Here is a 26711-nt window from a genome sequence, read left to right on the forward strand (position 1 = left end):
GGGTGGAAACTGCACAGGGGAGAGTCCACAGAGGGGGGAAACTGCACAGGGGGAGAGTCCTCAGGGGGAGAGTCCACAGCGTGGAGACTGCACAGGGGGGAGAGTCCACAGGGGGGAGACTGCACAGGGGGAGACTGCACAGAGGGAGAGTCCCCAGGAGGGAGATTTCACAGGGGGGAGACTGCACAGGGAGAGAGTCCACAGGGGAAGAGTCCACAGGGGGAGAGTCCACAGGGGAAGAGTCCACAGGGGGAGAGTCCACAGGGGGGAGATTGGATTGGGGGGAGATTGCACAGGGGGGAGACTGCACAGGGGAAGATTGCACAGGGGGGAGACTGCACAAGGGGAGAGTCCACAGGGGGAGATTGCACAGGGAAGAGACTGCACGGGGGGGAGAGTCCACAGGGGGAGATTGCACGCTGGGAGAGTCCACATGGGGGAGACAGAACGGGTGGAGAGTCCACAGAGGGGCGATTGCACAGGGGTAGAGTCCTCAGGGGGAGACTGCACAGGGGAGTGTCCACAGGGGGAGAGTCCACAGGGGGAGATTGCACAGGGGGGAGAATCCACAGGGGGAGATTGCACAGGGGAGAGACTGCACAGGGGGGGAGACTGCACAGGGGGAGAATCCACAGGGGAGAGACCACAGGGGGAGATTGCACAGGAGGGGAGAGTCCACATGGGGGAGACTGCACAGGGGGAGAGTACACAGGGGGAGAGTCCACAGGGGGGAGAGTCCACAGGGGGGAGAGTCCATAGGGGGGAGACTGCACAGTGGGGAGACTGCACAGGGGGGGAGACTGCACAGGGGGGAGATTGCACGGCGGGGGGGAAGAGTCCACGGGGGGAGGTTGCACACGGGGGAGAGTCAACAGGGCGAGATTGCATTGGGGGAGAGTCCACAGGGGGGAGATTGCACAGGGGGGACACTGCAGAGGGGGTGAGTCCACAGGGGGGAGATTGCACAGGGAGAGACTGCACGGGGGGGAGAGTCCACAGTGGGGAGATTGCACAGGCGGGAGACTGCACAGGGGGGTGATTGCACGGGGGCAGAGTCCACAGGGGAGAGAGAGACTGAACAGGGGGGAGACTGCACAGGGGAGAGTCCACAGGGGGAGAGTCCACAGGGGGGAGAGTCCACGGGGGGAGAGTCCACAGGGGGAGAGTCCACAGGGGGGAGAGTCCACAGGGGGGAGACTCACAGTGGGGGAGACTGCACAGGGGGGAGACTGCACAGGGGGAGAGTCCCCAGGAGGGAGATTTCACGGGGGGAGACTGCACAGGGGTAGATTTCAAAGGGGAAGAGTCCCCAGGGGGAGAGTCCACAGGGGGGAGATTGCACAGGGGGGAGACTGCACAGGGGAAGATTGCACAGGGGGGAGACTGCACAAGGGGAGAATCCACAGGGGGTGATTGCACAGGGAAGAGACTGCACGGGGGGGGGGGAGAGTCCACAGGGGGAGATTGCACGCTGGGAGAGTCCACATGGGGGAGACAGAACGGGTGGAGAGTCCACAGAGGGGCGATTGCACGGGGGGAGGTTGCACAGGGGGAGAGTCCTCAGGCGGAGAGTCCTCAGGGAGAGACTGCAAGGGGGGGAGACTGCACAGGGGGAGATTGCACAGGCAGGAGACTGCACAGGGGGGTGATTGCACGGGGGAGAGTCCACAGGGGGAGAGTCCACAGGGGGGAGAGTCCACGGGGGGAGAGTCCACAGGGGGGAGAGTCCGCAGTGGGGAGAGTCCACAGGGGGGAGACTCACAGGGGGGAGACTGCACAGGGGGGAGACTGCACAGAGGGGAGACTGCACAGGGGGAGAGTCCCCAGGAGGGAGATTTCATGGGGGGAGACTGCACAGGGGTAGAGTCCAAAGGGGAAGAGTCCACAGGGGGAGAGTCCACAGGGGGGAGATTGCACAGGCAGGAGACTGCACAGGGGGGTGATTGCACGGGGGCAGAGTCCACAGGAGGGAGAGAGACTGCACAGGGGGGAGACTGCACAGGGAGAGTCCACAGGGGGAGAGTCCACAGGGGGGAGAGTCCACGGGGGGAGAGTCCACAGGGGGGAGAGTCCACAGGGGGGAGAGTCCACAGGGGGGAGACTCACAGGGGGGAGACTGCACAGGGGGGAGACTGCACAGGGGGAGAGTCCCCAGGAGGGAGATTTCACGGGGGGAGACTGCACAGGGGTAGAGTCCAAAGGGGGAGAGTCCACAGGGGGAGAGTCCACAGCGGGGAGATTGCACAGGGGGGAGACTGCACAGGGGAAGATTGCACAGTGGGGAGACTGCACAGGGGGAGAGTCCACAGGGGGATATTGCACAGGGAAGAGACTGCACGGGGGGGGGGAGAGTCCACAGAGGGGCGATTGCACGGGGGGAGGTTGCACAGGGGGAGAGTCCTCAGGGGGAGACTGCACAGTGGGGGAGAGTCCGCAGGGGGAGATTGCACAGGCAGGAGAGTCCTCAGGGGGAGACTGCACAGTGGGGGAGAGTCCACAGGGGGAGATTGCACTGGGGGGAGAATGCACAGGGGGGAGACTGCACAGGGGGAGAGTCCACAGGGGGAGATTGCACAGGCAGGAGAGTCCTCAGGGGGAGACTGCACAGTGGGGGAGAGTCCACAGGGGGAGATTGCACTGGGGGGAGAATGCACAGGGGGGAGACTGCACAGGGGGAGAGTCCACAGGGGGAGATTGCTCAGGCAGGAGAGTCCTCAGAGGGAGACTGCACAGTGGGGGAGAGTCCACAGCGGGAAGATTGCACGGGGGTAGACTGCACAGTGGGGAGACTGCACAGGGGGAGAGTCCACAGGGGAGAGATTTCAGGGGTGGAGATTGCACAGGGAGAGAGTCCTCAGGGGGAGAGTCCACAACGGGGAGACTGCACGGGGGGAGAGTCCACAGGGGGGAGATTTCACGGGTGGAGATTGCACAGGGGGTGAGTCCTCAGGGGGAGAGTCCACAGGGGGAGATTGCATCGGGGGGGGGGGGGCGGGAGAGTCCACAAGGAGAGAGTCCACAGTGGGGAAACTGCACAGGGGGAGATTGCACGGGGGGAGAGTCCACAGGGGAGATTGCAAGGGGGGAGACTGCACAGGGGGGAGACTGCACAGTGGGAGAGTCCACAGGGGAAGAGTCCACAGGGGGAGAGTCCACAGGGGGGAGATTGCACAGGGGGAGAGTCCACAGGGGAAGAGACCACAGGGGGAGAGTCCACAGGGGGGAGATTGCACAGGGGTGAGTCCACAGGGGAAGAGTCCACAGGGGGAGAGTCCACAGGGGGGAGATGGCACAGGGGGAGAGTCCACAGGGGAAGAGTCCACAGGGGGAGAGACTGCACAGGGGGAGATTGCACAGAGGGGAGAGTCCACAGGGGGGAGACTGCACGAGGGGAGAGACCACAGTGGGGCAATTGCATGGGGGGAGGTTGCACAGGGGGTGAGTTCTCAGGGGGAGATTGCACAGGGGGAAGACTGCACAGGGGGCAGACTGCACAGGGGGTGACTGCACAGGGGGAGAGTCCACAGGGGGGAGACTGCACACGGGGGAGACTGCACAGGGGAGAGTCCACAGGGGGAGAGTCCACAGGGGGAGATTGCACAGGGGGGAAACTGCCCAGAGGGGAGACTGCACAGGAGGAGAGTCCACAGGGGGAGACTGCACAGGGGGAGAGTCCGCAGTGGGGAGACTGCACAGGGGAGATTGCACAGGGGGAGACTGCACAGGGGGGAGATTGCACGGGGGGAGAGTCCACAGTGGGGAGAGTCCACATGGGAGGAGACTGCACAGGGGGAGACTGCACAGGGGGGAGATTGCACGGGGGGAGAGTCCACAGGGGGGAGACTGCACAGTGGGGAGACTGCACAGGGGGAGAGTCTACAGAGGGACTCTGCACACAGGGGGGAGAGCACACAGGGGGGAGACTGCACAGGGGGGAGATTGCACGGGGGGGGAGATTGCATGGGGGGAGAGTCCACAGGGGAGATTGCACAGGGGCAGAGTCCACGGGGGGAGACTGCACACGGGGAGAGTCCACAGGGGGGCGATTGCACAGGGGCAGGGTCCACGGGGGGAGACTGCACAGTAAGGAGACTGCACAGGGGGGAGACTTCACAAGGGGAGAGTCCATGGGGGGAGATTGCACAGGGGGGAGAGTCCACAGGGGAGGTTGCACGGAGGGAGACTGTATAGGGGGAGAGTCCACAGGGGGGAGATTGCACGGGGGGAGATTGCACAGGGGGGAGACTGCACAGGGGGGAGATTGCACAGGGGGGAGACTGCACAGGGGGAAACTGCACAGTGGGAGAGTCCACAGGGGGGAGACTGCACAGGGGGAGAGTCCACAGGGGAGTGATTGCACAGGGGCAGAGTCCACGGGGGGAGATTGCACAGTGGGGAGACTGCACAGTGAGGAGACTGCACAGGGGGGAGACTTCACAGGGGGAGAGTCCACAGGGGGAGAGTCCACGGGGGGAGATTGCACGGGGGGAGCTTGCACAGTGAGGAGACTGCACAGGGGGGAGACTTCACAGGGGGAGAGTCCACGAGGGGAAATTGCACGGGGGGAGATTGCACAGTGAGGAGACTGCACAGGGGGGAGACTTCGCAGGGGGAGTGTCCACAGGGGGAGATTGCACGTGGGGAGACTGCATCAGGGGGAGAGTCCACAGTGGGGAGATTGCACAGGGGGAGATTGCATGGGGAGAGAGTCCACAGGGGGAGAGTCCACAGGGGGGAGATTGCACAGGGGGAGAGTCCACAGTGGGGAGATTGCACAGGGGGAGAGTCCACAGGGGAAGAGTCCACAGGGGAGAGACTGCACAGGGGAGACACTGCACAGGGGTAGAGTCCACAGGGGGGAGATTGCACAGGGGGAGAGTCCACAGGGGAAGAGTCCACAGGGGGGAGATTGCACAGGGGGGAGACTGCACAGAGGGGAGAGTCCACAGTGGGGCAATTGCACGGGGGGAGGTTGCACAGGGGGGAGATTGCACAGGGGGGGAGAATGCACAGGGGGGAGACTGCACAGGGGGAGAGTCCACAGGGGGGAGAGTCCACAGGGGAGAGTCCACAGGGGGAGATTGCACAGGGGGGAAACTGCACAGAGGGGAGACTGCACAGGGGGAGATTCCACAGGGGGGAGATTGCACAGGGGGAGAGTCCACAGGGGGAAATTGCACAGGGGGGGAGAGTCCACAGGGAGAGAATCCACAGGGGGGAGACAGCACAGGGGGGGAGACTGCACAGGGGGAGATTGCACGGGGGGAGAGTCCACAGGGGGGAGAGTCCACAGGGGGGAGACTGCACAGTGGGGAGACTGCACAGGGGGAGAGCCCACAGGGGGGAGTCTGCACAGGGGGAGAGTCCACAGGGGGAGATTGCACAGGTGGGAGACTGCACATGGGGAGAGTCCACAGGGGTGGAGATTGCACAGGGGGAGACTGCACAGGGGGGAGACTGCACAGTGGGAGAGTCCACAGGGGAAGAGTCCACAGGGGGAGAGTCCACAGGGGGGAGATTGCACAGGGGGAGAGTCCACAGGGGAAGAGACCACAGGGGGAGAGTCCACAGGGGGGAGATTGCACAGGGGTGAGTCCACAGGGGAAGAGTCCACAGGGGGAGAGTCCACAGGGGGGAGATGGCACAGGGGGAGAGTCCACAGGGGAAGAGTCCACAGGGGGAGAGACTGCACAGGGGGAGATTGCACAGAGGGGAGAGTCCACAGGGGGGAGACTGCACGAGGGGAGAGACCACAGTGGGGCAATTGCATGGGGGGAGGTTGCACAGGGGGTGAGTTCTCAGGGGGAGATTGCACAGGGGGAAGACTGCACAGGGGGCAGACTGCACAGGGGGTGACTGCACAGGGGGAGAGTCCACAGGGGGGAGACTGCACACGGGGGAGACTGCACAGGGGAGAGTCCACAGGGGGAGAGTCCACAGGGGGAGATTGCACAGGGGGGAAACTGCCCAGAGGGGAGACTGCACAGGAGGAGAGTCCACAGGGGGAGACTGCACAGGGGGAGAGTCCGCAGTGGGGAGACTGCACAGGGGAGATTGCACAGGGGGAGACTGCACAGGGGGGAGATTGCACGGGGGGAGAGTCCACAGTGGGGAGAGTCCACATGGGAGGAGACTGCACAGGGGGAGACTGCACAGGGGGGAGATTGCACGGGGGGAGAGTCCACAGGGGGGAGACTGCACAGTGGGGAGACTGCACAGGGGGAGAGTCTACAGAGGGACTCTGCACACAGGGGGGAGAGCACACAGGGGGGAGACTGCACAGGGGGGAGATTGCACGGGGGGGGAGATTGCATGGGGGGAGAGTCCACAGGGGAGATTGCACAGGGGCAGAGTCCACGGGGGGAGACTGCACACGGGGAGAGTCCACAGGGGGGCGATTGCACAGGGGCAGGGTCCACGGGGGGAGACTGCACAGTAAGGAGACTGCACAGGGGGGAGACTTCACAAGGGGAGAGTCCATGGGGGGAGATTGCACAGGGGGGAGAGTCCACAGGGGAGGTTGCACGGAGGGAGACTGTATAGGGGGAGAGTCCACAGGGGGGAGATTGCACGGGGGGAGATTGCACAGGGGGGAGACTGCACAGGGGGGAGATTGCACAGGGGGGAGACTGCACAGGGGGAAACTGCACAGTGGGAGAGTCCACAGGGGGGAGACTGCACAGGGGGAGAGTCCACAGGGGAGTGATTGCACAGGGGCAGAGTCCACGGGGGGAGATTGCACAGTGGGGAGACTGCACAGTGAGGAGACTGCACAGGGGGGAGACTTCACAGGGGGAGAGTCCACAGGGGGAGAGTCCACGGGGGGAGATTGCACGGGGGGAGCTTGCACAGTGAGGAGACTGCACAGGGGGGAGACTTCACAGGGGGAGAGTCCACGAGGGGAAATTGCACGGGGGGAGATTGCACAGTGAGGAGACTGCACAGGGGGGAGACTTCGCAGGGGGAGTGTCCACAGGGGGAGATTGCACGTGGGGAGACTGCATCAGGGGGAGAGTCCACAGTGGGGAGATTGCACAGGGGGAGATTGCATGGGGAGAGAGTCCACAGGGGGAGAGTCCACAGGGGGAGAGTCCACAGTGGGGAGATTGCACAGGGGGAGAGTCCACAGGGGAAGAGTCCACAGGGGAGAGACTGCACAGGGGAGACACTGCACAGGGGTAGAGTCCACAGGGGGGAGATTGCACAGGGGGAGAGTCCACAGGGGAAGAGTCCACAGGGGGGAGATTGCACAGGGGGGAGACTGCACAGAGGGGAGAGTCCACAGTGGGGCAATTGCACGGGGGGAGGTTGCACAGGGGGGAGATTGCACAGGGGGGGAGAATGCACAGGGGGGAGACTGCACAGGGGGAGAGTCCACAGGGGGGAGAGTCCACAGGGGAGAGTCCACAGGGGGAGATTGCACAGGGGGGAAACTGCACAGAGGGGAGACTGCACAGGGGGAGATTCCACAGGGGGGAGATTGCACAGGGGGAGAGTCCACAGGGGGAAATTGCACAGGGGGGGAGAGTCCACAGGGAGAGAATCCACAGGGGGGAGACAGCACAGGGGGGGAGACTGCACAGGGGGAGATTGCACGGGGGGAGAGTCCACAGGGGGGAGAGTCCACAGGGGGGAGACTGCACAGTGGGGAGACTGCACAGGGGGAGAGCCCACAGGGGGGAGTCTGCACAGGGGGAGAGTCCACAGGGGGAGATTGCACAGGTGGGAGACTGCACATGGGGAGAGTCCACAGGGGTGGAGATTGCACAGGGGGAGATTGCATGGGAGGAGAGTCCACATGGGGGAGATTGCACAGGGGGGAGAGTCCACGGGGGGAGACTGCACAGGGGGGAGATGGCACAGGGGGAGTGTCCACAGGGGGGAGATTGCACAGGGGGGAGACTGCACAGGGGGGAAACTGAACAGTGGGAGAGTCCACAGGGGGGGAGATTGCATGGGGGGAGAGTCCACAGGGGAGATTGCAAGGGGGGGAGACTGCACAGGGGCAGAGCCCACGGGGGGAGATTGCACGGGGGGTGACTGCACAGTAAGGAGACTGCACGGGGGGGAGAGTCCACAGGGGGAGAGTCCACGGTGGAGATTGCACGTGGGGAGACTGCATAAGGGGGAGAGTGCACAGGGGGGAGATTGCACAGGGGGAGATTGCATGGGGGGAGATTGCATGGGGAGAGGGTCCACAGGGGGGAGATTGCACAGGGGGAGAGTCCACAGGGGAGTCTGCACAGGGGGAGAGTCCACAGGGGGGAGATTGCACAGGGGGAGAGTCCACAGGGGAGTCTGCACAGGGGGAGAGTCCACAGGGGGGAGATTGCACAGGGGGGAGACTGCACAGGGGGAGTGTCCTGAGATTGCACAGGGGAGCGACTGCACAGGGGGGAGATTGCAAGGGGGAGGGGGAGAGTCCATAGGGGGAGACTGCATGGGGAGAGACTGCACAGGGGGAGATTGCACAGGGAGAGTGTTTACGGGAAAGAGACTGCATGGGGGTGGGGCTACTGGTCAGGGGAACAGCCTGGAAATGTGGTATAATTTGCTGAAGATGTGGTGGGGAGTGAGAGGATGGGTGGAGGGGGAGCTCAGAGACAGAACGAGGTATGAAAGGGGTAGGGGACCATGACAGAAGAGAGGCTGAAGGAGTGGTAACGAGAGCTGAGAGTGGGAGGGAATGGGTAGGTGGTTTTGGAAGGAGCCCATGACCTGACAGGACTAGGGTGTGATGGCAGAAATAGCTGTCACTATCACCCCTGCCCCTCCACCTGCACCCACCTATCACCTTCCCAGTCATCTTCTCCCAACCCCAACCCCACCCCCACCCCCATTTATCTGCCAGCCCCCTACCCCCACCCTCATTCCTGATGAAGAGCTTATACCTGAAACTTTGACTCTCCTGCTCCTCAAATGCTGCCTGACCTGCTGTGCTTTTCCAGCACCACACTGCCAACTCTGATCTCCAGCATCTGCAGTCCTCACCTTCTTTTTGTGGTTAAAGGAGCTGAGGGATACAGGGAGAGGATTGGACTAGGGTGTAGAGCTCAATGATCAGCCATTGCCATGCTATCCCAAGGGGCTTTGATGGGCTGAATGACAAGGGTCTTTTCCCTCAGGTGGGGGAGTTCAAACTAAGGGGTGAGGGGAGAAAGATTTAAAAGGGACATGAGTGGCAGCTGTTTTACACAAAGGGTGGTTCGTGTGTAATGAGCTGCCAGAGGTGGTGGATACTGACACCGGTTAAAAGATATTTGGATAAGAACATGAATAGGAAAGGTTTGGAGGGATATGGACCAGGAGCAGGCAGAGGGGAATAGTTTAGTTTGGGAGCATGGTTGGTGTGGATTGGTTTCCGTGCTGTATGACTCTATAAATGCTAGTTCAGGTTCGAAGGGCCGAATGGCTCACGTTTGCTCCTATCCCCTGTGTTCCTCTGCCTTACCAATCAGCCGTATAAATAAACTCACCTGCCAAGAATGAAACTGTAACAAACGCAGTTCCCTTCAAGATCAAAGTGGATAATACTGAGAGTACAGATACAGTAATCTTTCTCAGATTCACCTTGACCCCCAGGCGTACCATTAGTCCTGATTCTACAACCCGTTGTGGCTCTGCCCCCGTTCATGCAACACAGACCCCAGAGAAACCCCTTCACTCGACGGCTCCCTTCTCACCGACCCCACAGTAACCGAGGAAACGGCTTGTGTCCGGGATAAACCCGGCACATTCTCAACAGTCACCCAGACGGATTTGTCAGCAAATCCCTCAAGACAGACCGGGCAAGTCTAGAACTCAAGGGGCAGCGTTATACAGCAACCTGTAGTCGGGACATCTGGGAGAATTCTGTTCAGCCACGGATTAGTGAGAAGGTGGAACTCACTCCCATGGGGAATGGTTGAGGCGCCTTGGAGGGGAACCCGGATGAAGAGCTGAGGGAGACAGGAAGAACAGGATATGCTGAGAAAGTGAGATTCAGGAGGGCTGATATGGAGCAGGATGGGCCGAATGGCCTGATTCTGTGCTGTAAAGAACCAGGGGGCACAGCCTCAAAATAAGGGGAAGTGGGTTTCAGACTGTGTTCAGGAGCAGTTTCTTCACCCAAAGGGTTGTGAATGTGTGGAACTCCCTGCCCAGGGAAGTAGCTGAGGCTTCCTCATTAAATGTTTTTAAGGCAAAGGTAGATTTTTGTACAGTAAAGGAATTAAGGGATAGGGTAAGAGGACGGGTAAGTGGAGCTGAGTCCACAGAAAGATCAGCCATCATCTTATCGAATGGCAGAGCAGGCTTGAAGGGCCAGACGGCCTACTCCTGCTCCTGTTCATGTGTTAAAGTTCATGACTGACAGTCACAGGGCAGGGTTGAAAAATGTGGTGCTGGAGAAAAAAACACAGCAGGCCAGGCAGCATCCGAGGATCAGAAGAATCGACATTTTGGGCATAAGCCCTACTTCAGGAATTCCTGAAGAAGGGCTTATTCCCCAAATGTCGATTCTTCTGATCCTCGGATGCTGCCTGGCCTGCTGTGTTTTTTTCTCCAGCACCACATTTTTCAACCCTGATACACCAGCATCTGCAGTCCTCACTTTCTCCTAGTCATAGGGCAGGGGGCAATGTTCTGGGTCACTGAGGTTAGCTGCACATTTCTTATCCATCTGTATCACTGGGGAGGGGAGGTCTCTCAGTGAGGAGTCAGTGCCTGGGGTTCCCAGTTGGAAGTGATGGATGTTGGGGAGGTGGATGGTCCCACCACCAGGGCTGATGGGACTCAGTTAGAGCTCAGGACCATATGGTGTTCCTGAATCCTCTCAGGACCAGGCTGGGGGCGGGTTGGGGGGGGGTGGTGATATGTCCTGTTGGAATCACTGATCATGCAAACAAAAGCTGCTCCACTAGATCTCTGCCATCTCTCTGCAGGTCAAACTGCCACCTGACCCATCTTGGCATTGCAATTCTGTGTGTTGAGGGGCACAGGGATAGTGCAGGAAAGTCAGCTTGAGAATGAGTTGTGATCTTATTGGATGGCTCGATGGGCTGAATGGCCTACACCAGCTTCTCATTTCTGCTCTGATTTGTAATTTTGAAACTCAGAATCATTACAGTGCAGAGGCCATTCAGCCCTCTTGCCAATCTCCTGCCATTTCTCCATCTCCCCACTCACCACCTCTATCCATATAATCATTCAATGCCCCTCTTGAATACCCCAATTAAACCTACCTTCCCCACATTTCCAAGCAGCACATTCCAGACCCTAACTACTTGCTGAAAATGCTTACAGTATCCTTGGCTTTATGAACAGGGACGTAGTGTACAAGATGATGTTGAACTTGTACAAGACCCTTGTTAGACTTCAGCTGGAGTGTGTTATACAGTTGTGGGCACCACATTATCAGAAAGATGAGAGTGTATTGGAGAGAGTGCAGAGCAATTTACAAGAATGGTTCCAGGAATGAGAAACCTCTGTAATAAGGAGAGATTGAGGAAGTTGGGAGTGTTCTTCTTCGAGAGAAGGTGGCTGGGAGGAGATTGAATAGAGGTTTTCAACATCATGAACGGGGACTGGATAGAGAGAGATCGGGAGAAACTGTTCCTGTTTGTAAAAGGAGCAAGAATTGGAGGGGCATGGAATTAAAGTGATGTACAAATGAAGCAAGTGAGAAGAAAGTATTTTCACCCAGCGAGTAGTTAGGGTGTGGGACACACTGCCTGGAAATGAGATGGTGGCAAGTTCAATCGAGACATTCAAGAGGGGGATTGGATGGTTATCTGGATGGAAATGGTGAGCAGGGAGATGGGGAAATGGCAGGAGAAGGGCATTAGGGGATAGAAGCAATACAGGCACAATACCCAAATGGCTTCCTGCACTTTAGTAATCCTATGATTCTGAGTCTGAAGTGAGTGCTGGAGTTTGTGAGTTGTCTGTGAGCCTTTGTACCTGTGTGAGCAGTGAGAGTGAGAGCGGAATGCTTACCCAGTTACCCAGTAGCTGAGGCTGGGACCGCTCTGTACATTGCTGCTGGAGTGCCTGTGACTGTCACTAACCTCCTGTTGTTCCCTTACAGAAAGCTGGGCACCCTACCCGCACGTTTGGACGACTAACTCATGGTGCGTTGCATTGTACTTAACCTCTGTGCGCATTCGCTCTGACTGCCCATGCTGTTCGCAGCATGGAAGCATCTCATGGCATTGGAGGAGACCCTTCAGCCCATCATCCCTGTGCCAGCTCTATGAAGGAGAAACATAGATACATAGAAAATAGGGCAAGAGTAGGCCATTCAGCCCTTCGAGCCGTCTCCACCATTCAGTATGACTATGGCTGATCATCCAACTCAGTCATCTGTTCCTGCTTTCCCCCATACTCTTTGATCCCTTTAGCCCTAAGAACTATATCTAAGTCCTTCTGGAAAACATTTAATATTTTGGCTTCAACCGCTTTCTGTGACAGAGAATTCCCCAGGCTCCCCACTCTCTGGGTGAGGATATTTCTCCTCATCTCCATCTGAAATGGCCCACCCTGTATCCTTAGACTGTGACCCCCCCCCAACCGGTTCGGGACTCCCTGGTCATCAGGAACATCCTTCCTGTGTTTACCTTGTCTACTTCCTGTTAGAGTTTTATAGATTTCTATGAGATTCCCCTCAGTCTTCAAAACTCAGGAGCTGTCCATGTTGGCCTGCTCTCCCATTCTTTGTCGTTTTAAGTTATTTATATCGTTCCGTTTGGAGAAGCTCGGTGGAATTTGCATTGACGTTGGGAAGGGTGTGGATGAGGAAGGTCATATGAAGCAGTTTGCACTGACAGGTGCTCAGTATTGTCCTCTAGCTGCTGTTTCTCATATTCCCAGAGAATTGAGTCGGGGGAGGGGAGTGTGAGATGAATTATTCTTTTCACACAGCGAGTTGCTGTGAGCTGGAGTGGAGTCCACAATCACGGGAGGGGGATAGGAAATTAAGGTTGAAGTGAGATTGAAGTGAATGGTCCCACAGGCTCGAAGGGCTGAATGGCCTACTCATGCTCAAAAGTCCCTGTGCGCCTATGTTTCTATGTTTTCATGGATTCAATCAAAACTTCTAGAATTCAAAATGTGATTACTAACAAGAAAAAGAAATGGCGTTGCTGAGGTGGAAGAGGAGATTGGGGTTCTGGGGTTAATTCGATAGATCTTTCAAAGATCAGGCACAATGGGCTGAATAGTCTTCTTCTGGGCTGTGCCATCCTACAGCAATGGGGACAATATCCTTTCCTCTGGTTGATGGAATGGAATGCAGTTGAGGCTTTTGACCAAGGTTCTGCCTCACACATCCATAAAGTCACCACCAGGGGAGCCATTCCCTTAAAACATGGTGGCCAAGGCAGGGGTCTCCAAGCAGCATTAAGAATAAATGGGCAACATGTGTTCCAACACTTGGCTCAAAGGTAGAAGACAGAGGGTGGTGGTGGAGAGTTGTTTTTCAGACTGGAGGCCTGTGACCAGAGGTGTGCCACAGTATCAGTGCTGGATCGACTGCTTTTCATCATTTATATAAATGATTTGGATGTGAGTATAAGAGGTATAGTTAGTAAGTTTGCAGAAGACACCAAAATTGGAGGTGTAGTGGACAGCGAAGAGGGTTACCTCAGATTACAACAGAATCTTGATCAGATGGGCCAATGGGCCAAGGAGTGGCAGATGGAGTTTAATTTAGATAAATGCAAGGTGCTACATTTTTTGAAAACAAATCAGAGCGGGGCTTATACACTTAATGGTAAGGTCCTGGGGAGTGTTGCTGAACAAAGAGACCTTGGAGTGCAGGTTCATAGCTCCTTGAAAATGGAGTCACAGGTAGATAGGATAGTGAAGAAGGCATTTGGTATGCTTTCCTTAATTGGTCAGAGTATTGAGTACAGGAGTTGGGAGGTCATGTTGCGGCTGTACAGGACATTGGTTAGGCCACTTTTGGAATATTGCATGCATTTCTGGTCTCCTTCCTATCGGAAAGATGTTGTGAAACTTGAAAGGGTTCAGAAAAGATTTACAAGGATGTTGCCAGGGTTGGGGGATTTGAGCTATAGGGAGATGCTGAACAAGCTGGGGCTGTTTTCCCTGGAGCGTCAGAGGCTGAGGGGTGACCTTATAGAGGTTTACAAAATCATGAAGGGTATGGATAGGATAAATAGACAAGGTATTTTCCCTGGGGTGGTGGAGTCCAGAACTAGAGGTTTAAGGTGAGATGGGGAAAGATTTAAAAGGGACCTAAGGGGCAACTTTTTCTCACAGAAGGTGGTACGTGCATGGAATGAGCTGCCAGAGGAAGTGATGGAGGCTGGTACAATTACAACATTTAAAAGACATCTGGATGGGTTCATGTGTAGGAAGGATTTAGAGGGATATGGGCCAAGTGCTGGCAAAATGGGAGTACATTAGGTTAGGATATCTGGTCGGCATGGATGGGTTAGACTGAAAGGTCTGTTTCTGTGCTGTACATCGCTATGACTCTGTGACATGTGTTCCAACACTGTGTGCTCCAACTTTTGAGAGAGATTTGCAGAAATGCTCAAAGGGGAAGGGTTGGAGGGAGATAACAGCCCAGTGAGATTAATTGGCTGCTCTCTCAGAGTTATGCCTTTCAAAGACATTGAGACATCCAAAGGCACGATGGGGTGTGACTGGTGGATTCGGGAAGAATGCTTCCTGTTGTGTGAAAGATGGGGACATGGGGACATAGCTGGAAAATAAGAGGCAAAGATGGGGAGAAGATGGTTTTTCTCCCCAAGAGTTGTGAACCTGTGGGAACCAGTTCCCCAGGGAGTGGTGGAGGGCGGGATCCCGGATTATTTACCATGCAGTGTTAGTTGGAATCTTGACTAATGAGGGGATGGGAGGCAATGGGAATAAGTAGGCACTTGCTGTTCATCATCAGACTATCCCATCAGTGAGCTCGACGGGCTGAATGGCCTACTCCTGCTCCTGTTTCCCATGTTCAAAAGAGCCATCAGTAATCCAACGGCTTCCTGCTACTGTTCTGTATATGTTGGTGTGTGCATGATTGTCTTGATGTTGGATGAGAACTTCCAAGTGATGGAGTTGCTGGAAGATCTCTGGGTATGTTCCGACTCTAACTAGGAGCTGCAGGATTGGGTGGAATCTTGCGGAGGAGGGGGATTTTAGTTCCGTCTGGGTCAGGCTGTGACTGGGATTGTGGGATCCTCAGTAAAGGGGCAGGTATCCATCCCGGCACTGAGCTCCTCCTAACAAGGACAACAGTAGGGGCTCCGTACTGACACCAAAAACAGTCTCTCTGCATGGAGAAAAAAGGACATTTGGGCCAGGTCTGTGCAGGTTAGGGTGGATTGGCCAAGCTAAATTGCCCATAGTGTTCAGGGATGTGTAGGTTAGGTGGATTAGTCAGGGGTAAATGTAGAGTAGTAGGGTAGGGAAATGGGCCTGGATGGGATACTCTTTGGAGGGTTGGTGTGGACTTGTTGGGCCAAATGGCCTGTTTCCACACTGTTGGGATTCAGTGATATCAATCCGAGCTGGCTCTTTGATACAACTCTCCGACCAGTTCTACTCTCTCTTTCCTGTCTCCCCTCAACCCTCCAGGGCCTTGTGTATCTTGCAATTCCCTTTGGAAAGTTCCTAGGAATGCTGTCTGTACTGTCCTTTCAGTCAGCACCTCCCGGCAGTCAAGGGCCCTGGCCCTGAATCCTTGCTGGATGACTCTATGCCTCGATCTAAGTCAATACCCCTCTTGATCTTGCCTTCTTTGTGAGCAGGAGCAGTCCCTCGCTATCTATTCTGCCCTGCTCATAATGTTGAGAACCTCTGTCTGATCTCCCTCTCGACCTTCTTCTCTCCCAACTGCTTCAATCTAACCTCATCATCGACGTGGGTTTCTGATCAAAACCCCTTCCTGGACTTCAAACATGGTTTCCTCTCTTAGACAGAGGCCACCGGATCTGCTGAGTTTCTCCAATATTTTCTGTTTTTATTCGAGCCCAAGATAACTTTCTGGGACATGGGTTCAAGCCTCTGTGTGAGGGCTCATTGAACACATTTAGGATACAAGGCGTAAGTGAGGACTGCAGATGCTGGAGATCAGAGCTTAAAAATGTGTTGCTGGAAAAGCGCAGCAGGTCAGGCAGCATCCAAGGAACAGGAGAATTGACATTTTGGGCATAAGTCCTTCTTCAGGAATCAAACGTTGATTCTCCTGCTCCTTTGATGCTGCCTGACCTGCTGCGCTTTTCCAGCAACACATTTTTAAGCTCTGATCTCCAGCATCTGCAGTCCTCACTTTCTCCTAGATGCTGGAGATCAGTCAAGATTAGAGTGGTGCTGGAAAAGCGCAGCAGGTCAGGCAGCATCCGAGGAGCAGGAAAATCGACATTTCGAACACAAAGGGCTTTTGCCCGAAACGTCGATTTTCCTGAATTTAGGATATAAAGCTAGTGTCAGTGAGAGGGACCAGGAATCTATTGCCAATGGTCAGAAAACCCCATCTGGGTCACTAATGCCCTTTAGGGAAGGACACTGCCATCCTCAACTGGTCTGGCCTCCATGTGACTCCAGACCCACAGCAGTGCGGTTGGAACTTACCCACCCTCTGGGCAATTAGGGATGGGCAATAAATGCTGGCCCAGCCAGAGACACCCTCATCCCGTGAACAATGAGACGAATTTGTTCCCCTTTAATAAACTGGATACAGAGATCCCATTGAAGGTGCTAAAGGGATTCACATAATTGTTATCAACACCCCAAGCCTACAGCCCACAGGAAAGTGAGAGGTGACTCATAAGAGATGTTTAAATTTGGAATTCACCCTCCCAGGGCAGAGCTGAGGAAGTGGTACCCTGCTGAGGGGCAAGTGTGTTACAGCTGATGCCCATTCCGCACTCCCCAGCTGGAGAGAAACAATCCCACGGGACACTTGGGAGACTGCAGTTACTCCCCACATCCCAGTCGATAGTTATCCCACAGAGTGCCCGGAAAGCTGCTCCCCTTGGGGAAGGCACCAAGGCAAGATCCTTCAGCAAGGGACAGCCTGAATACATCCAATCACCAATTCAGCAGAGATATCATTCCACAAGGAATGGGGAACTCACTCCCACAGGGAGTGGGGGAGAATGGAGTCTCATTCCCACAGGGAGTGGGGAAGAATGGAGTCTCACTCCCACGGGGAATGGGGGAGAATGGGAGACTCACTCCCACGGGGAGTGGGGGAGAATGGAGTCTCATTCCCACAGGGAGTGGGGGAGAATGGGAGACTCACTCCCACAAGGGAGGTATGGGGGGAAAGAATTGGAGACTGGGCTCCCATGGGGAGAAGTGATAATGGGGGGCTCACTTCTACAGGGAAAGTGGGAAGAGGAATAGCATGGATACATCCAGGAGAAGCTACATAATGAGGTGATACAGAAAGGAAATGCTGATTGGGTGAGATTGAGAGGGATAGTAGGAGTGTTGTGTTGAGCATGTGCACTAGAACGGAGCAGTAGGGCTGAATGGCCTCTTTTTGTGCTCTAATGGTGATATAACGATGTTGAAAATAGAACATCCCTGCAGTTCTCTGATTTATAAACAGCAATTGAAACTCTTTACTCAAGTGTAGCTGACACACTCAAACAAAAGCAAAATCCTGTGAATTCTGGAAACCCGCAATAAGACAGAATACGCTGGAGAGACTCAGCTGGTCTGACAGAGTCTGTGCAGAGACAAACAGGGGTTCTAGTTCAATATAAACAATCTTAAGAGCAGCACGTTGCAGATCATAACTTTTGAAGAACTGGACTCGAGACATTAACTGTGTTTCTTTCTGGAGGGAAGCCTCAGACCTGCTGAGTTTCTCCAGTATTTCTGGAGGGTCAGTGCTGAGGGAATGCCATATTGTCGGAAGGTCAATACTGAGGGAGTGTCACACTGTCGGAGGATCAGTACTGAGGGAGTGCAGAACTGTCGGTGGGTCAGTACTGAGGGAGTGCCACATTGTCAGAGGGTCAGCGCTGAGGGAATACCGCACTGTCGAAAGGTCAGTGCTGAGGGAGTGCTGCACTGTCAGAGCGGGTGTGGCGCAAACGAGGAGTTAAACTCAGGTACCATTTGCTTTTGTTGGGATCACAATCCCACAACCGAATGGGTGGGAAGAGAGGGAGTGGGGAACCTCTCCCCCATGTCCTGCTAATGTTTACCCTCAGCCAGTAACCGGTAAACAGGTCAGGAACACTTTGCTGATAGTGGAGCTTCCTGTGTGCAAATTGGGACACTGTCACATCCCGAATTTGTGAAAATGCCTGCAAGTGTAATTGTTTTTGTGATTCTGAACGATGGGAGGTGTTTGAGTAGGTCTCAGTTCGATGGGAATTTGTAGATGATGCTGAAGCAACGGATGGACACTCTCTTGTGGTTTAGCGTCTGCGGTTTCCAGAGGGAGATGGGGAGGCAATGGGGAATACAAGGGGAGGGAGTCGGGGGTGGGGTAGTGGTGCAGGATGCGGGACTCCCCAGGTGCAACAGGTTGTCAGGTGTAAATGGCCCCTTGTGAATTTCATGACTGTACCCAGTGTATCTGCTTGCTCAGTGTGAGTCCTCCCACGTGTAGCGTGTTGTGCATGTTGCTGTCACTGTGTAAGTGTGCGTATGTGTGTGTGTGCTTGCTGCTGTTAGTAACCATTTAATAATATCTCCTTTCTCTTGCTGCCCCCATGGAAGCGAAGTATTCCGCTCCTGCAGAAAACAAAGTGACGGTATGGAACTGCTTCTGTCTCTCTCTTCTGTTTCTCCGAAAGGACTGAAGTGGGTGGGATCAGTGGGTCTATGGAATGCAGGGGTCCATCAAAATACATTCCCAAAATGTTACCAGAGATATTCCAGTGGGAACACTGGGATTGAGGCAGCTTGAGGTCATCACAATGTCAAAATAAAATTTACCACCTAATCTGTCAAAGGGTAAGTGCTGAGGGAGTGCCGCACTGTAGGAGGGTCAGTACTGAGGGAGTGCTGCACTATAGGAGGGTCAGTACTGAGGGAGTGCCACACTGTTCGAGGGTCAGTGCTCAGGGAGTGCCGCACTGTCAGAGGGTCAGTGCTGAGGGAGTGCCACACTGTCCGAGGGTCAGTGCTGAGGGAGTGCTGCACTGTCAGAGGGTCAGTGCTAAGGGAGTGCCGCACTGTTGGAGGGTCAGTGCTGAGAGAGTGCCACACTGTCCGAGGGTCAGTGCTGAGGGAGTGCCATACTGTCCAAGGGTCAGTACTGAGGGAGTGCCACACTGTCCGAGGGTCAGTGCTGAGGGAGTGCCATACTGTCCGAGGGTCAGTGCTGAGGGAGTGCCACACTGTAGGAGGGTCAGTGCTGAGAGAGTGCCATACTGTCCAAGGGTCAGTGCTGAGGGAGTGCCATACTGTCCGAGGGTCAGTGCTGAGGGAGTGCCACACTGTAGGAGGGTCAGTGCTGAGAGAGTGCCATACTGTCCAAGGGTCAGTGCTGAGGGAGTGCCATACTGTCCGAGGGTCAGTACTGATGGAGTGCCACACTGTCCGAGGGTCAGTGCTGAGGGAGTGCCATACTGTCCAAGGGTCAGTACTGAGGGAGTGCCACACTGTCCGAGGGTCAGTGCTGAGGGAGTGCCGCACTGTCACAGGGTCAGTACTGAGGGGAGTGTCGCACTGTCCGAGGGTCAGTGCTGAGGGAGCGCCACACTGTCACAGGGTCAGTACTGAGGGAGTGCCGCACTGTCTGGGGGTCAGTACTGAGGGAGTGCCGCACTGTCAGGGGGTCAGTGCTGAGGGAGTGCTGCACTGTCACAGGGTCAGTACTGAGGGAGTGCCGCACCGTCGGGGGTCAGTGCTGAGGGAGTGCCGCACTGTCGGAGGGTCAATGCTGAGGGAGTGCGACATTTTCGGAGGTTCAGTGCTGAGGGAGTGCGACACTGTCGGAGGGTCAATGATGAGGGAGTGCCGCACTGTCGGAGAGTCAGTACTGAGGGAGCACTGTACTGTGACAGTCACTACCTTTTCTGATGGAACCTGCTGGTGATGGTCCCTCTTGCTTCTCTGTCGTGGAAATCCCATGGACAGTCATTTCTGTCTCTGATTTGATCATTGATTTTCCCAAAAGTCAGCTTATCCAGTCACGTTCATCTGTTTGTGGGATCTTGCTATACGCAGATTGGCTGTTGCTTTTCCTACATTACTACACGATGTCAATCTCCTGAATTCCGGTACAAGGGCTTATGCCCGAAACGTCGATTCTCCTGTTCCCTGGATGCTGCCTGACCTGCTGCGCTTTTCCAGCAACACATTTCCAGCTCTGATCTCCAGCATCTGCAGACCTCACTTTCTCCTCAATGAATTCCGGTACACCCAACCCATTTGGAATTTCAACATTTGTACGTTTCACGTCTTCCAAAATCTCTCCTGCTTTTCTCTGCTAATGATAAAAGTGAATACACTCGCACATTATCCTTCCTCTCCTTCCCTTGTCTGTGTGTTCCTGTGGTCACCTGGTGTTCTCCTTCCTGTTTGTATTTCCACCAAAGTGTTTTTCTCGGCAAACGAGTGACATTACTGTCTATCTTTATTGACTATGTCTCTAATTTCCATTGTATGTAGCTAAATCTTTCCAACATCCCACTTGTAAAAATCTTGTTAGCTTGAAAATGCCCCTTTATTTCTACATTCCACTTCCTGTCCATGAACCAATCACTATCCAATATTAAGATATTGTCCCTGAATCTCTGATCTTATCTACTCACATTTTTGTGTGGAACTTTATCAAATGGATTTTGGAAATGTATCTACTGACTGTCACCTAGTTCCATTCGCAAAAACATAAAATAAATTCATCAAATAGGATTTCCCTTTCATAACACCATGTTGACATGCTGTAAATATGCTCCTGCTTTTCAAAGTGCATTGTTAGTGCTAGGTTCCAGCATCTGGAATGTTGCCATCGCTGGTTGGGCCCAGCATTTATTGCCCGTCCCAAGTTGCCCCTTGAGAAGGTGGGGGTGAGCTGCCTTCTTGAACTGCTGCAGTCCATGTGCTGTGGGTTGATCCACAATGCCATTAGGGAGGGAATTCCAGGATTTTGACCCAGCGACACTGAAGGAACGGCGATATATTTCCTTGGAGGGGAATTTGCAGGGAATGGTATTCCCTCGTATCTGCTGTCCACTGATGCTCAGTAGCAGCAGTGTGTACCATCTACAAGATGCACTGCAGAAATTTACTAAAGATCCTCAGACAGCACTTTCCAAACCACAACCACTTCCATCTAGAAGGACAAGGGCAGCAGATACATGGGAACACCACCCCCTGCAAGTTCCCCTCCAAGTCACTCAGCATCCTGACTTCGAAATATATTGCCGTTCCTTCATGTTACTGGCTCAGAATCCTGGAATTCCCTCCGTAAGGGACATTGTGGGTCAACCGACAGCACATGGACTGCAGTGGTTCAAGAAGGCAGCTCAGCCTCACCTTCTCAAGGGGCAACTAGGGATGGGTAATAAATGCTGGGCCCAGCCAGTGACACCCACACCTTGTAAACATATAAAGTGAAATAGATGGATGTGTTTAAGAGTGAAGCTGGACAAATACAAAGGGAAAAGGAAGAGAAGGAGATGGTGATGGAGTGAGAGCAGGAGGCAGGCGGATGAATCTGTTATTTCATGAACCTTTCGGTTAGTGTCTGTTCTGTACGCACCTCTAACATGAACCTACCTGAACGAAAGAGGATTCCGTCACTGCCTAACAGTGTCACACTCTGCTTGGACATCAGAGATAATTCTGTAAATACTGAAGAATTTTATTTTGATCTAGACTCGGAGGAATGTGGCGAAGAGGAAACGTTTGAAACACAGAAAGTTGAGCCCACAGAGGGATACCTCCACCCTCAGCAAGCAGCTGGTCAAAGAGTGTCCACAGGTAGGCCTGAGGTCAAAGGGCAGCCCTGGAGAGCAAAGGCACACGTTCCACGGAACACACCTCCTGAGCTGCTCCCTCCAACAAAACAATCCCATTCCCCTGTCAGTCCCTTGCACAACGACAGATATCACCTTCACATCTTGCAGCCTGATATTCTTCTTATAAACTCCTTCACCCCCCTCCTATCTCTGTCACCTCCTTCGGCCCCTACACCACTCCCGAACTCTGACACCCTCTCCAGCCCATACACCCCTCCCTATCTCTGTCCCATCCCCCAGTCCCTATAGCCCTCCCTATCTCTGTCCCATCCCCCAGCCCCTATAGCCCTCCCTATCTCTGACCCTCCTCCAGCTTCAACACCCCCTCCCTATATCTGTCCCCTCCTCCAGCCTCAACACCCCTCCCTAACTGTCCCCTCCTCCAGCATCTAAACCCCTCCCTATCTCTGACCGTCCTCGAGCTTCAACACCCCGTCCCTATCTCTGTCCCCTCCTCCAGCCTCAACACCCCTCCCTATCTCTGACCCTCCTCCAGTCCCTATACCCTCCTATCACTGTAACTTCCTCCAACACCTACACCCCTCCCTAGCTCTGACCCGCTTCCAGTCCCTACACCACCTCCATGTCTCCATAACCTCCTCCAGCCCCTATGCCCCCCATCTCTGTTACCTCTTCCAGCCTCTACACCGTCTCCCTATCTCTGTCCCCTCGTCCAGCACCTACACTCACTCCCTATCCCTCTCGCCTCCTCCAGTCTCTACATTCCGCCCTATCTCTGTCCTCTCCTTCAGAACCTATGCCCCCTCCCTATATCTGTAACCCCCTCGAGCCCATACACCCCTCCCTATCTATGTAACCGTCTCCAACCCCCTACACACCCTCCCTATCTCTGTAACCCCCTCCAGCCCCTACACCTCCCCATCTCTGTCACCCCCTCCAGCCCCTACATCCCTCTCTATCTCTGTCCCCTCCACCAGCCCATATGCCCCTCGCTATCTCTGTCCCCACCTCCAGCCCCTACACACCTCCCTATCACTGTCCCCTCCTCCTGGCCCTACACCCCTCCCTATCTGTCCCCTCCTCCAGCCCCTACACCTCTCCCTATCTCTGTCCCCTCCTCCAGCCACAACCGCTCTCTAACTCTGTAACCCCCTCCTCCAGCCCCTACACCCCCTCTCTATCTCTGTAACTGCCTCCAGTCCCTACACCCCCTCCCTATCTCTGTCACATCGTCCTGCCCCCACACCCCCTCCCTATCTCTGTCACCTCCTGCAGCCCCTACACCCCCTCCCTATCTCTGTCACCTCCTCCAACCTCTACACCCCCTCCCTATCTCTGTCACCTCCTCCAGCCTCTACACCCCCTCCCTATCTCTGTCACATCCTCCAGCTCCCACAACCCTTCCCTATCTCTGTCACCTCCTCCAGCTCCCACAACCCTTCCCTATCTCTGTCACCTCCTCCAGCCACTACACCCCCTCCCTATTTCTGTCATCTCCTCCAGCCTCCTCCCTTTCTCTGTCACCTCCTCCAGCCCCTACACCCCCTCTCTACCTCTGTCACTTCCTCCAGCCCCTATACCCCTCCCTATCTCTGTCACCTCCTCCAGCCTCTACACCCCCTCCCTATCTCTGTCACATCCTCCAGCACCCCACACCCCCTCCCTATCTCTGTCACCTCCTCCAGCCACTACACCCCCTCCCTGTCACTGTCAACTCCTCTAGCCCCCCACACTCCCTCCCTATCTGTCACCTCCTCCAGCCTCTACACCCCCTCCCTATCTCTGTCACCTCCTCCAGCCTCTACACTCCCTCCCTATCTCTGTCACCTCCTCCAGCCCCCTAAACTCCCTCTCTATCTCTGTCACCCCCTCCAGCCCCGACACCCCCTCCCTCTATCTGTCACCGCCTCCAGCCCCTACACCCCCTCCCTTTCTCTGTGACCTCCTCCAGCCTCTACAACCCCTCCCTATCACTGTCACCTCCTCCAGCCCCTACATCCCTCCCTATCTCTGTCACATCCTCCAGCTCCCACAACCCTTCCCTATCTCTGTCACCTCCTCCAGCCACTACACCCCCTCCCTATTTCTGTCATCTCCTCCAGCCTCTACACCCCCTCCCTATCACTGTCACCTCCTCTAGCCCCCTCCCTTTCTCTGTCACCTCCTCCAGCCCCTACACCCCCTCTCTACCTCTGTCACTTCCTCCAGCCCCTATACCCCTCCCTATCTCTGTCACCTCCTCCAGCCTCTACACCCCCTCCCTATCTCTGTCACATCCTCCAGCACCCCACACCCCCTCCCTATCTCTGTCACCTCCTCCAGCCACTACACCCCCTCCCTGTCACTGTCAACTCCTCTAGCCCCCCACACTCCCTCCCTATCTGTCACCTCCTCCAGCCTCTACACCCCCTCCCTATCTCTGTCACCTCCTCCAGCCTCTACACTCCCTCCCTATCTCTGTCACCTCCTCCAGCCCCCTAAACTCCCTCTCTATCTCTGTCACCCCCTCCAGCCCCGACACCCCCTCCCTCTATCTGTCACCGCCTCCAGCCCCTACACCCTCTCCCTTTCTCTGTGACCTCCTCCAGCCTCTACAACCCCTCCCTATCACTGTCACCTCCTCCAGCCCCTACATCCCTCCCTATCTCTGTAACCCTCTCCTCCAGCCCCTACACTCCTCTCTATATCAGTCCTGCCTCCAGCCCCTATACCCCTATCCCTATGTCTGTAACCCCCTCCAGCCCCCACACTCCCTCCCTACCTCTGTCACTTCCTCCAGCCCCTACACCCCCTCCCTATTTCTGTCACCTCCTCCAGCCTCTACACCCCCTCCCTATCACTGTCACCTCCTCCAGCCCCCTACACCCCCTCCCTATCACTGTCATCTCCTCCAGCCCCCTACACCCCCTCTCTATCACTGTAACCCCTTCCAGCCCCTACACCTCCACCCAACTCTGTCCCTTCCTCCAGCCCCTACATCCCTCCCTATCTTTGTAACCCCCTCCACAAGCCCCTACACCCCCTCTCTATCTCTGTAACCTCCTCCAGCCCCTACACCCCTCCCTATCTCTATCGCCGCCTCCAGCCTCTACACCTCCTCCAGCCTCTACACCACCTCCCTATCTCTGTCACCTCCTCCAGCCTCTACACTCCCTCCCTATCACTGTCACCTCCTCCAGCCCCTAACCCCCTCCCTTTCACTGTCACCTCCTCTAGCCCCCTACACCCCCTCCCTTTCTCTGTGACCTCCTCCAGCCTCTACAACCCCTCCCTATCACTGTCACCTCCTCCAGCCCCTACATCCCTCCCTATCTCTGTAACCCTCTCCTCCAGCCCCTACACCCCTCTCTATATCAGTCCTGCCTCCAGCCCCTATACCTCTATGTCTGTAACCCCCTCCAGCCCCCACACTCCCTCCCTACCTCTGTCACTTCCTCCAGCCCCTACACCCCCTCCCTATTTCTGTCACCTCCTCCAGCCTCTACACCCCCTCCCTATCACTGACATCTCCTCCAGCCCCCTACACCCCCTCCCTATCAGTCACCTCCTCCAGCCCCCTACATCCCTCCCTATCACTGTAACCCCGTTCCAGCCCCTACACCCCCAGCCAGCTCTGTCCCTTCCTCCAGCCCCTACACTCCCTCCCTATAACTGTAACCCCTTCCAGCCCCTACACCCCCACCCAACTCTGTCCCTTCCTCCAGCCCCTACATCCCTCCCTATCTTTGTAACCCCCTCCACAAGCCCCTACACCGCCTCCCTATCTCTGTAACCCCCTCCTCCAGCCCCGACACCCCTCCCTATATCAGTCCTGCCTCCAGCCCCTGTACCCCCCTCCCTATCTCTGTAACCCCCTCCAGCCCCTACACCCCTTCCCTGTCTCTGTAACCCCCTCCCTACCTCTGTCTCCTCCTCCAGCCCCTACACCACCTCCCTATCTCTGTCACCTACTCCAGCCGCTACATCACCTCCCTACATCTGTCCCCTCCTCCAGCCCCTACACTCACTCCCTATCCCTCCTCCAGTTTCTAAATTCCTCCCCAACTCTGTCCTCTCCTCCAGAACCTATGCCTCCTCCCTATATCTGTAACCCCTTCAAGCCCCTCCCTACCTCTGTCTCCTCCTCCAGCCCCTACATCCCATCCCTATCTCTGTAACCCCCTCCACCCCCTATACCCCCTCCCTACCTCTGTCTCCTCCTCCTCCAGCCCTTAATCCCCTTCCCTATCCCTGTAATCTCCTCCAGCCCCTACACCACCTTCCTATCATTGTAACCCCTTCCAGCCCCTACACCCCCCATCTCTGTCCATTCCTACAGCCCCTACACCCCCTCCCTATCTCTGTAACCCCTTCCAGCCCCAACACACCCTCCCTATCTCTGTCACCCCCTCCTCCAGCCACTACACCCCTCCCTATTTCAGTCCTGCCTCCTGCCTCTATACCCCCCTCCCTATCTCTGTAACCCCCTCCACCCACCACACTCCCTCCCTATCTCTGTCACCTCCTGCAGCCCCTACACCCCCTCCCTATCACTGTCACCGCCTCCAGCCCCCTACACCCCCTCCCTATCTCTGTCACTTCCTCCAGCCTCTACATCCCCTCCCTATCACTGTCACCTCCTCCAGCCCCCGACACCCCCTCCCTATCTCTGTCACCTCCTCCAGCCCCTATACCCCCACCCATCTCTGTCCCTTCCTCCAGCCCCTACACCCCCTCCCTATCACTGTCACCTCCTCCAGCCCCCACACCCCCTCCCTATCTCTGTCACCTCTTCCAGCCTCTACACCCCCTCCCTATCTCTGTCAC

The 26711-nt window shown here is 55.8% G+C and overlaps 1 protein-coding gene across 4 annotated transcripts in view; it reads left to right on the forward strand.

The window, feature by feature from the left end:
- The window catches only part of spega (striated muscle enriched protein kinase a), a 396078-nt gene that overhangs the window by 121939 nt on the left and 247428 nt on the right, over positions 1–26711 (forward strand). For 3 of the 4 annotated variants that reach the window (XM_087989397.1, XM_087989394.1, XM_087989396.1), the window contains exons 2-4: positions 12068–12110; positions 18694–18728; positions 21802–21906. In XM_087989397.1, coding sequence (XP_087845523.1) covers positions 12068–12110; positions 18694–18728; positions 21802–21906 — 183 coding nt within the window. The remainder of the gene's footprint in view (positions 1–12067; positions 12111–18693; positions 18729–21801; positions 21907–26711) is intronic. The other variant, XM_087989395.1, reaches the window with a different exon arrangement.

The sequence above is a fragment of the Chiloscyllium plagiosum genome, unplaced genomic scaffold (genome assembly GCF_037043375.1).
Source record: "Chiloscyllium plagiosum isolate Xiang-an unplaced genomic scaffold, Cpla_swu_hap1 HiC_scaffold_7, whole genome shotgun sequence".
In the NCBI taxonomy this organism is placed as follows: Eukaryota; Metazoa; Chordata; class Chondrichthyes; order Orectolobiformes; family Hemiscylliidae; genus Chiloscyllium; species Chiloscyllium plagiosum.